The sequence below is a fragment of the Homalodisca vitripennis genome, chromosome X (genome assembly GCF_021130785.1).
Source record: "Homalodisca vitripennis isolate AUS2020 chromosome X, UT_GWSS_2.1, whole genome shotgun sequence".
In the NCBI taxonomy this organism is placed as follows: Eukaryota; Metazoa; Arthropoda; class Insecta; order Hemiptera; family Cicadellidae; genus Homalodisca; species Homalodisca vitripennis.
The window spans coordinates 150304065-150316476 of NC_060215.1; the positions used below are offsets into that span (position 1 = coordinate 150304065).

The 12412-nt window shown below is 36.0% G+C and overlaps 1 protein-coding gene across 3 annotated transcripts in view; it reads right to left on the reverse strand.

Annotated features, from left to right (window-relative positions):
- The window catches only part of LOC124370011 (ubiquitin carboxyl-terminal hydrolase 32), a 142720-nt gene that overhangs the window by 19217 nt on the left and 111091 nt on the right, over positions 1–12412 (reverse strand). For all 3 annotated transcript variants that reach the window (XM_046828286.1, XM_046828285.1, XM_046828287.1), the window contains exons 22-24: positions 7914–8100; positions 812–900; positions 126–272 (exon numbers count right to left, since the gene is read on the reverse strand). In XM_046828286.1, the coding sequence (XP_046684242.1) occupies positions 126–272; positions 812–900; positions 7914–8100 (423 nt within the window). The remainder of the gene's footprint in view (positions 1–125; positions 273–811; positions 901–7913; positions 8101–12412) is intronic.

Below are 12412 nucleotides of genomic sequence, written 5' to 3' on the forward strand. Positions count from 1 at the left end.
GAATCGGAATCAACTATTATTGGGGAGGACTATTTTCAGATTTGCTTATGTTTTTACTGATCGATATAAACCCAACTTCAAAGAACCACTTCCTTTCACCCCTAATAGAAATGGGTAGTACAAACCAGTTTGCGGTGAAAGGCAAGGATGAAGCCAGGTTGTTGGCAAGAGTTTGTGTCGACACTATCGGCAAGGCTACAACTGCTAGCACTACAGTTGCCACTATCTGGTATCGTCTCCGTCACCTCCATCGCCAGGGTGTCTATCATCCCCTGTAATCAGGAGTCGTCGTTAACATACCTGAATGTTATCTCCCTCATTAATGTAACATGGTTAGATGAAAAGTGAAACACTAATGTATTGATATCTTAAAATTTGTGCCTGATATGTAGCCAAACTCTTGACTGATGATCTTACAACAAAGAGATTGAGACCAGTTCTAAAGTTTCTTATCCGGTGCCATGAAGAAATTGGATACCTTTACCACATAGCCACTGATGGTGAAACATGGGTTTCTTATGTCAATGTCAAACAAAAATGAAAATCCAAGGAGTGGGGCCATATCTCACTGCAAAAATCTGCTGTGATCAGTAATGTACATAAGCAGTTGAACTTTCAATAGGTATTGGAAAGTCTGTACCTATTTAAAGTAAAAACCTCTTTTAGCCAAATACTTTTTGATAAGTTTAGAGTCGGACATATTATAAAAGTTTTGTATACGGTATTTAAAATGTATTCAAATAAAATTTACATTGCCTAAGAATGTGATTACGTTGGTACAAAATGGATAGAAATGGCTATAGATCCTTACCTCTGACTCGACTGTGACAGCAATACTACTGGCAGTTGTACTTATGTCCTCACCGTAAACCACAGGACTGGTATTCCCTCTCGAAACAGCTGTCACCATGTAATCAAAATAAAGTCATAAATCTTCAAAATAAACAATAATTAAACTTAAAGTTCTATTGTTATTTATAATTATGAGAGATAATTTCCACTTAAAACAAGCATTGTTTTTTAGCCTCTTCAACTTATTTTACAACCCAATAGAAATTTAATTGCATATAAAATAACTTAATAGGTAAAACTTGTTTATAAGAAATGGTTTTCAAGGGGCTTTGAGCACATTCAATACAAGAGTACATATCACACTTTCATTGGAATTAACATTTCCCAATCGCCTTACACCAGAAAATTGCTGGTCCGAATTACTTTCAATGCCAATTTTACTTACTTATCAATGTTTAAAGTACAGTAGCTATAATTTCTATGCCACCCGTTACTTCAACTGACTGTTAAGCTCTTTAATGAACATGAACGCTCAGGTACTGCAGGTGTTTTGGTGTGTGAGCAAATAAGTGCATAACATACACATATTACTCTATTAATTACATATACAATGTTATACAGATTAGATGGGAAATTAAATGAAAATGCGATAAGTTACAATGTTATGTAAAATGTAGAAACACTTGTGTCAACTTGCTGTACCCCAATTGACCAAAACATAAGGAAATAATAAAGAGTAACCATAATAATTAACACAAAAACTTTTGTTTCACGATTAGAAACATGTAAGGGACTCCTTTACATCCCAGTGACTTACTTTGTGATAAACAAAACAAAACTTCTAAAATAACCACACTGACAATCACAGAAATAGGCAGAAGGAAAAACCAACCCATTGCCTAGGTTCATGGACTACATGATCCAAATGATAAAGTGTACACCATCTGTCCAAAATTGTACACCAGGACCAAACAAGCTCAGGCGCACACAAGTCAGGTGCTAGAACAATCGATGGGTTGTGACCAACAGGTCTTACTTACATGCAGGTGAATGTATTAACTCTTTATGTACCGGCCAAATATTTGTTTATTACCAAGAAATATTAGTGACTATCACCAAGGCATATTTGAAGTACAGTATTTTACACTTTGTACACTATTATACACTTTAGACACTATTATACATTTTTACTTGTAACTCCCTTCTTTTTTTGAAGATCTGTCATTTTTTACTTGCATAAAATGTGTTCTAGAACAGAAGAAATACTAACATTATGTAAAACAAATTTTAAGTAAAAAATGAACCAAAAGTTAGTTTAAAAATTAGAAACCATTTTGTTTAAAACATTAGACAACATTTAGATTAAAAAATTAGACAAAATTTGGTTTAAAAAATTTAGTTTAAAAATGAAAAAACCTTAGTTTAACTCGGAAAAACTTCCTCAAAAACATTTGGGGTACAGAATGCCACATTTCATTATATATTCACTTCATTAATAAAACACACAGTTTGTCACATTAATTACTTCCTAAGATGCACCCAGGAGAACTAAACAATCATGTGAATTCCTTGAGCTAAAGAGACTTGTATTACAAATATAAAGAGTGGTTACTGTTGAGCTTGATCAGACATGTATTATACGTAATATTTACTTATTAAGTATTTATATATGGTATTGATAACGTTCAGATTGATTAAAATTTTAAATCTTGCAGCAAAACTAATTTGTTCATTTTGGGTCTGACACATTATAACCTACCAAGAGCAGAAACAATTTTACTGACATTTTTCTTAGAAGTGGTTGCCATAAGACAGAAAACTTTGTTAGTTGGCAGTGATGTTTTTATCCCGCTCAAAGTGGCATAATATCTATGGTAGACTGACGTAACACATGCAATATACCCACATTACTTTCATACTACAATATAAAGTTTATGTTACAATAATGTCACATAGGTTACACAATTGACTTCACTAATTTGTAACTATTCCAATTTTTGGGAGTTTCTATAAAAAAATCAACTTAAAAATCTGTACACATATTTTCCCAGGCAGTTTGGCATCAATTACTTTTTTTCTATAGAGGGAAAGAGACAACGCATGTAGTCCTGAAAGAATCTTTCCGCCTCCCTTACTTAAGGTTTAGGCCATCAGAATTTGAGACTTTTACAGAAGCTCTGAGGGCTCCTGTTCTCTGATATCCTTAGGACTGAGAAGATATGCTCCTTTCAGATTTTGCATACACCAGGACAGTTTATATGTTCCACTGATTCTTCTGCTTCTCTGCAGAGTCTGCGGTCATCAATCTGGCTTAGACCCACCTTCATCAGATGTTCCTAAGATTGCCATGCCCTGTCAACATCCCTAAAACCAGTTGTATATCCTCCTTACTTTGTTCAAGGAGAGCTGACCATCCTTTTACAAAAGAAGAGGTAAAAATTTTAGATTGTCTAAGTCCAGAGGCCTCTCTACAGGTTAAGGATCTAATACTCTTTTCCTAATCTCTTACTAGAGCTTTGCTGTAGGAGAAAACTACGCCACAGCCTGGCTCCGGCATCCTCACTTTGTAGTCAGAATCAGAATCAGAATCAGAATTATTTTATTGCCGTTACAAATGTGGTATGCATGGCATCGTCATCTCATACAAAACAAATTGTATTATAAAAGTAAAATATTCATAACTAGACTATGTTAGCTTCAATATGATCTATAACTTCATCTAAACTGTATGCTGCTAGATTTACTAAGATATTTTTTAAGCATTTCTTTAAACCTAATAAAATCTAGACATTTTAATATGATTTGGTAACATGTTATAAATTTTAATACCTATCTCTACAAAACTATTTTTGGTACATTGGTAGGTACAGTAGTTTACTCTAAGATTAGAACAATTTCTAGTAAAGTAATTATGTATAGAGCTATTTACTGTTATTGTCTGCAAGTTATTTTTAACATACAGTAATACATCCAGAACAAATATAGAAGGCACAGTCAACACACCCTCTAATTGTCTAAACAAAGGTTTGCAATGGGTTCTATTGTTTACATTACACATTATCCTAATAGCTCCTCTTCTGCAATATCAAAAGTCTTTTGGTGTTAGGATCATTGCCCCATACAATAACTCCATAGGACAAATGACTCTGGATGTGTGCATAGTATACTGCAGTTAATGTTTCAATATTTACAATTAATCTCAATCTTAACAACATAAAAATGCCTTTTGCTAATTTTTTTTACATAAAACTTCTATATGTCTGTTCCATTTCAGATTCTCTTGGAGGTGAACACCCAGAAAACTTTACATTATCATGGTTAGGTTTATGTTGCAAACTAAAATTAATCTCCTGAGTTTTCTCATGGTTTACACAGAGGACGTTCGCCGCACACCAATCATTCACAATTGAGTTAGCGACTAATAGAGAATCATTTACTACATTAAGATTTTTACCATTCAGTAAGATTGCTAGGTCGTCTGCAAACATGTATGATCTTGTCACATTGTTATTTATGGAGGCTGGCAGGTCATTTACATAAATTATAAATAATACAGGTCCCAAAATGGATCCTTGTGGAACCCCTGCTGTAACTGCATTGTATTGAGAAGAGCTTCCATTAAAAGCAACCATTTGATATCTCTCTTTGAGATATGATTTAAAAAATTGTAAAGACAGATCATCAAAACCATAATACTTAAGTTTATCTAACAAAATTTCATGATTTACCGTGTCGAAGGCTTTAGACATGTCGAAGAACTTGCCTATGACCACTTTTTTATCATCTCTACACCATAAATACAGTTCTTCATAAATTTTACAATAGCATTTAGTGTTCCTCTCTTAGGCCTAAAACCAAACTGACTATCTGATAACAATAGGTTACTTTCAAAATACTGAATTACTTGCCTATTTATTATTACCTCAAACACTTTTTGAAACAATTGGAATTATCGAGACAGGTCTAAAACTCTTATGTTCTTTCCGTGAACCTTTTTTATACAGTGGTATAACCTTTGCCAGCTTAAGGCACCTTGGAAATGTACCATTATTAATACAAAGATTCAAGAGATAGGCTAGAGCTTTCGGCAATCAAAAGGTGCAGCAAGTTTCAACAGCTCAGAATTAAAACCATACACATCCAGACATGAACTATTACTTAACAAATTAATAGCATCATACATCTGTTCAACCTTTACTTCAGTAATACTAAATTCACAGTTAGACACATTACAACTTAACTTACTTAAATAGTATGACATAGACTGACTAGAAAAAGGCACATTAGCAATGAGATCATTTACACTATTCACAAAAAAGTTATTGAAATCACAAGCTGTTAGACTACTTCCAACTTCTGTACTTTTAGACCTATCACTATTACTTATATTTTCATTAATAATAGACCACATAATTTTAGGTTTATTTTTAGCAGATGACACCCTCTCACAATTAAAACGTAGCTTACAACTTCTAACATCGCTTTTATATTTCTTCTTTAATTTCATATAACATTCTTTAAAGTAGGTTATGCCTGTAGACTTATACTGAGCATACATATATAAACAACTTTCCTTAAGTTCTTTGAGGTCTGTATTTTACCAAGAGGGAAGTTTACAATAATCCCTAACAGCTGGTACATACTTAATAGGAAAAGCAATATTCACAATGTTCATAAATTTATTTAAAAAATAGTCAAATTTATCATCTATGCTATTTAACTCATACAGAAGCAACCAGTTAATTTTACTAATTAGAGTGACAAAATACAATGAATTGAATATAATCAATTGTTCTGACAATTTTAAAATCTTTTTGCTTAGAACTATTTACATTGGTTAGCCTACTATTTACATGACTGGTAACGTTATCTTTCCTTGGTAACAATTTGCATTTTAGAACAATCGCATGATGGTCTGACATAACCATAGGCTCCACTGCAGCATTCTCAATTCTGTCAAAATGTACAGTGGTGGCAATGTTGTCAATACATGATCCGCCATCCACACAAATTCGTACTAGGCCTAGTTACATCAGAAATGGTTGTCCAAAGGTTAAAAACCTAAAAGTAAATCTAAAAACCTTAGCTTTCCTAGAGTCATTGACTAAAATATCAATATTAAAAATCGCCACACACAGCATAATTGATGCCTTATTCTTATTACTATTCATAAAATTACCTCAACAATTCATACATGTGCTCAATAAAATTGTCAAAGTTCTGACCGTCAGGTACTCTATATATTTCGATACAAACTAGGTTAATCTCCTTTATAAATACAGCAGCTACTTCACAGATATATTGACTAGACAGTTCTGTTAAAAAAGTCACCTCCTCGCCCAGCCATCTGGATCTTAAAAATATTGCAGTGCCCCCTCTTTGGCCCGAAGATCTACAAAATTGCGCTGATCAATTTAAAATCTGGTTAGACTCACCTCCATCAGTTCATCGCTGCTCAACCAATGTTCACAAACACACAAGATGTCTGTATTAAATTTCATTGCCAACAAATTAGCTTCATCTCTCTTTCCAAGAAAAACCCTGCACATTCCAATGTACAATATTTAATTTACACTGTCCTTAGATTTATAGTCCAAGTCTATAGGCTTTGATGGCCTACTCATATCTGCACCTAGGAACCCTTTGGTTACATACGTGTTTTGTGCTAAAAAATCACCAGGTGTTCCCATTAGCCTCGGTTTTATTCCTGTGGGGCTTATACTTTCCAATTATACATCCCTCAGGCCACAAGTTTGGATGCATCAGTTCTTCACTTAAATTAAATGGCACGCCAATCATAAAATGAGCTATAACCATTAAAACCTTGTAGTCAGCTTTTCACACACATATAAATCTGAGTCCTTCAGATCCTTAAGGAAACTTTTAATATTGTCAGAGCTAGTGTGTTGCTAGTGTGTTATTATAGTGTGTTGCTATGCGTCAATAGTTGTAAAATACACACTTACTGGCTGTTTCTTGCTCAGTCAAATTCCTGCCAATACTCAACTAGATAGTAATGCAAGGCAAAGGCAAATTGGTGTCCATATAACTTATAAAATAAAAATAACCTGTGTTTGGAACAAATGTTACACCAGTAACACAAATAACACACAGAAAAATGGAATGGAACGCCAGTGAACACGTCAAAGTGAAAGGAAAATAGGATTGGATTTGATTTGATTGAACTGTAACTTAAACAATAATAAAAATCTATTTATAAAATATGACAATTATATCATTTATTGCTTCGAAAACTTAACGCACTATATTGGTTACTTTAATCCCTCAACTGCCACACCCATGTTAACACTTTTAAAACACTTGCTTCCCTACAGTATGCTTGACAGCTGTAAAAATGATTCAAAATGGCCTCTAGTAGTGTTTATCTGAACTATTACAAATCCATAGAAGTGCTGTTTGATTGCTACTACACTCTCATGGTCAAGTAAGGAAATATCATAGAAGCACACTGGTGAAGTTATTTTACCTGGACTTGAGAAAAAGAACGTTACTGTTTTCTAGTATTTTTCTCTGCATTTTTAAAGTTAAACTGAAAGTTTTTTTGTAATTTTCTATTTCAATTGTAATTTAGTCGAGATGGCAGGAATTAGTTATATTAACAATACATTTACTAATGTTAGATTTGACCGGATCTGTTGTTGTGAATTAAGCTAACGTTATTTTTTTCTAGTATTCTCTATTGTGTTTTTGAAGTTAAACTGCAAGTTATTTTTAATGTTCTATTTCGATTGTAGTTTAGTCAGGATGGCAGGAATTACTTATAATAACAATAAGGACATTTCACTAGTGTTAGATTTGTACGGATCCGTTGTTGTGCATTCAGCCGTGAAACATTTTTGAGAATGATGGTGATCGGGATACGAGATCAATTTATCAACCACAACCTGACGTGACCATTCAAGAGGTTCTGACGGCAGTTTGGCAAATTAATATATTGCTAAAGTTGATCGTAATGGGTAAGAAACACGCTACATTTGCGCTAACTATGAAGCAACTCTGAGCACGGAAAATAAACCCGGCCGTACCCTGTAACACCGTTGAAAACTCGGCACTTAAGGGGTTAAGGTGAGACACAAAAAAGGGAGAACAGACATGTTTACCTTGTGGCTGTATGGACCTCTGGATGGCCTGGAATGTCTGAGCTTCTCTCTGAGACTTGAGACTGGTGATTGAGAGCCTCTCGTCATCACCATAAATGGAACCTGAGTTGGGGCATGTAGGCAGCTCGTACGCATACAACAGTCCACTCTGTGGAGGCTTCACCTTGTGGTCATTATGCAACACAGTCTGCAACAGAACAAACACTTATTTGCAAACTGAAAACTCATAAAAGTAATAATCAATACAATATATCAAGATAACGCTAAGAGAAGTCTCTGTAGTTTCAGAATTTGATAATTTTGAGGTGGTCTATACTTTAAAAATAAATTTTATATCAAATTTTTTAATGGTTCCAAAAAATTTTCTAGTTGATTTTTAAGATTCATCTTTTGATAGCTTCGAAAAATTGTAGGAACATTTACTACATGGTTTTATAGATCTGTTTATGGTATTTTGGACAGTGTTTATATTAAAATTTTTAATCGCTCCTAAAGTGGACTAGGCGTGACAGTATATTATCTACTATATACCATTAGTATCCACAGATAATTAATTATATTTTATTAAACTCATTAGCATTGAGACCACTAAAATTAAAGAGCTATTATACCTTACCTTCTCTGCATTCGGAATGTCAATCCTGTCACTTAGAAAAAGATCCTGACCCCTTTAAAGATTAAAAGCTAACATTTAAATAAAGATCATTTTAATGAACACTGTGTGGCATGTAACCGCCACGGTGATCGGGTCGGTCAGTGTGCAGGAGCTAATCGGGCGACCTTTGACCGAGGATCGGAATGGGCACAATCAGGCCGTTTTTCGGTGAACGGGTTTGGTTGAGTACGCACTTGTGGTGGAGGAGTGAGCGGACGTGTACGCTGACGGACGTTGGAGACTGGACGGGTATCCGTGAGTTGGACGTAGATTAAATTAAGTCTCGATACATATTTTTATTACAATTTAGGTGCCAATAAATTATGGCGGGCTAGGCAGGTTAGACGGGGGATCGTGGGGGTTGTGGGGATCGGGAAATACGGGCAGCATGGTTCGGGTATCGAGGGTCAATCTGTGTTTTAATTTTTAGGGGGTTTTAATTATGGGGTAATATTAATCTGGAATTCTAAATCAAAGCTGGCTAGAGGAGTGTCCCAGCATAATGACCGATCCGGGCCTTTGGGGGAAATATAATTTGGTTTGGTGTTAGGATCACCACGTGGTTGACCACTAACGAAAATAGGTTTAACAATTATGGTTGTAAACTACCTTCGTTACAGTAATGGTAGCAGATCGTGGTTCAGCATATTAAAGGCAGGGAAAATGTGGTCGCAGACTGTTTATCCAGACTTTTTGAGAATACGGAAAAAACCAATGTTAATGAGGACACAGGGGTAACTAGTAGCTGCTCCACGGAGGGTAGTTTGGTGTCGGATGGTCAGAAGGATGTTACTATGACCTTATTTACCATACCCGAAGCGTTTAAAGATATTGCACAACATCAAAAAGAGGATCCTGAGCTTGCAAAGATTATCAAAACTCCGGTTAAGTATCAGAACTACAGCTTTGAGCAGGGTGTCCTTCTATATAAGCCACCAGGAAAAACTAAACCACGAGTCGTTTTACCGCAAAGATTAATAGATCTTGTTTTTAGGTACTATCATGAGGCACCAACTTCGGTTCATTTAGGAATCAAGAAGACATCAGCACGTATTACTCGTTACTTTTGGGCATACAATCTAACCAATCTCATTGCTGACAGAGTTAGGTCGTGTTATTTATGCCAGAGATCAAAGCAAGCTCCTACATCTAAAATAGGTCATCTATCTTCAGAAATAGTAGATCAAGTATGGAAAAAAATTTTTATTGATCACATAGGACCTTTACCAAGATCAGGTCAGGGAAATCGGTACCTTTTAACTGTAGTGGATGCATTTTCAAAGTTTACCATTCTTTTACCGGTTAAAAATACCACTGCGTCTTCAACAGTGAAACTTCTCACCAAACATGTTTTTTCGTATTTCGGGTTTCCTAAATATCTCGTGTCCGACAATGCAAGTCAATTTCGCTCCCAAAAATTTACAGACATGTGTTTAGAGTATGGAATTCAACACATTTATAGTTCGCCCTATTATGCCAATCCCTCGCACGCGGAAAGGGTGAAAAAAAATCTGAAGGTCGCTATCAGGATATTTCATCAACAGGATCACAAGTCATGGGACAGAAACATTCATTGGTTTCAATTGGCATTTAATTCTGCATTGCATGACAGCACCAAAGCTTCACCAGCCAGTTTGTTTTTGGGTCACGAAATTTCTCATTCATTAGAATTGGCTTGGAATCTGGATTCATTGGTACCTAATCAAAAGCATATAGTCCCAAATGATAAAAAATGGCATCAGGCCTTACAAAACTTACAACAGGCCAGAAGACGTAGAGAGAGGTTATATAATGCTAGACGGATGCCCGTTGTATTTAAGCCGGGAGATTGGGTCATGTATAAGAGCAATCCTATGAGCAGAGCAGCGGATAGCATAAATCAGAAGTTACTACCACTTTGGTCTAAACCTTGCGTGATAGAATGTTTCACATCACCGGTGACTGTTAAGCTACTTAACCCATCGACCGGAAAATTTGTGCGCAAAGCACACGTATCCCACTTAAAGAGATTCTATTCACCAACTCATTAACTCCTGGGGCGCCGGTCGGTAGGGGACACTTCTCTGTAGTGATATTAGTTTTAAGTTTCAATGTGTACTCCTTCACTTTAACACTTAAACACAGGGATAACATTTGCTCCCATAGACGATTGTGGTTCGTTTGGTCTGAGGTATGGCTTTTCGAGGTCCGCCTAGAACGGACGGGTTGTCTTAGGGAATCAGTGCCCCTAAACATTAAACTTTTCGGTGTGGTCATCGGGCACTGGGAACCAGGTTGAGTTTGATTTTTTTTAGAAAGCAGTACTGCTAATTAATTAACCTTGGTCAAGGAGAGTGACTTTTTGTATGTATTTTTTAATTACTCTCTTTGAGCAAGACACTCAACAGTAACCAGGACCCAGGATCCTACTTGTTGGAATGTCATGTCTTTCAACATTTAGGCTTGGCTGCACTGAAGGTACTCACACAAAAATTAAAAGTTACACAGAAATGTATATATTTATAGGTCTGGCCAGATCTTGGGTTATCCAAACGTAGTTAAGTTAGTTGTTTGAATAAGCATGCGTACGTTATTAATTTCATTTTTAGTAAAGGGTTAGGATTTGGTCTACTTGGTATTATACTCGCACGTTTGTTTAGGTGGATATAGAATAGACGTGTACAAAAATCGGACTCTCAGGCGCCGTCACAATAGGGAATCAGTTATATAAGCTAATGTACCGGACACGAAACATCGACTGCGTATGATCTGTGTATGATTTGCGTCGGTTTGCCAATTATTGCTGTTTCTTTCGTCTTATGAAAATGTCCTCCAATTCCTGTTCTATTCCTACCTATGTAAGTGTAACCTTGTACAGTTTTATATCTAGGGTTTTATGCATGTTAGGTTATGTATTGTTATAATTGGGCAGTTTTGGGTATTCCTTTTGTTTTAGATCGGTGGAATGGTTTCAAACAACCCTTGCACGCATTTGCTGATATCCCGGTCCCCATGTCCCATCCTTACTATTGGCATGATATCCGATTTCGGATATGAAAGTGGAACTCTTCTCCCCATCGTGCGCCGCAATAGCTCCTTACTTGGCAGAGTAGTATTACTTTTAAACATGAGAATGGTAGACGGCATATACCATATTTGATAACATAATCTCGAAATCGTGCACGCAGTATCATACTTGCTTGGTTGCAGGATTGAATTATCAATTAAATGGTTGTTCATGGGTTCAGCAAAATAATGAATTATGGAGTCCACAGCACCCACAAGTTGGTGTCTAATAACACATCTTTCTTGTACAGCATAACAAACCACTATTAGTATAAAAGTGGAAATCCTGAAGTGACTCCATGTGGGTACCCATTGATTAAGCGCACAACTATAAAACCTACAACCATGGGCCCTTAATGCAGACGTTTGTTAATTTACCCAGTGCACAATCACGGCTGTCTTAATTCTATAATAGCAAAATGCTAATGCTACCATTCTCATGTGAGGCCTCATATCAACATTTTGTTCGCCGGGGGAGGATGCTGTCGCACGATGTGGAGAAAATATGTAATATAATATTAACATATATTTGCCAAACCCATCCTTCTTTCCTACTTTTTTACATCAGCATATCATGGCCCCCCAATTAAGCTCGAATGCTTTAATGTCATCAGCTCCAGCATGGTATACATTGCCCTGTGGATCTTCCCGGATTATACACGTATACCATGGGAGCTGACAACTCCCTCAAATAGGGGGGGAGTTACCCAAAATTCCGTGAGTAGTCTAGATTGTGGATGGGGTTATGGGAAAATTTGTTATATTGAGAGTAGGGTTCTCCTATCCCTTCCTACCCACC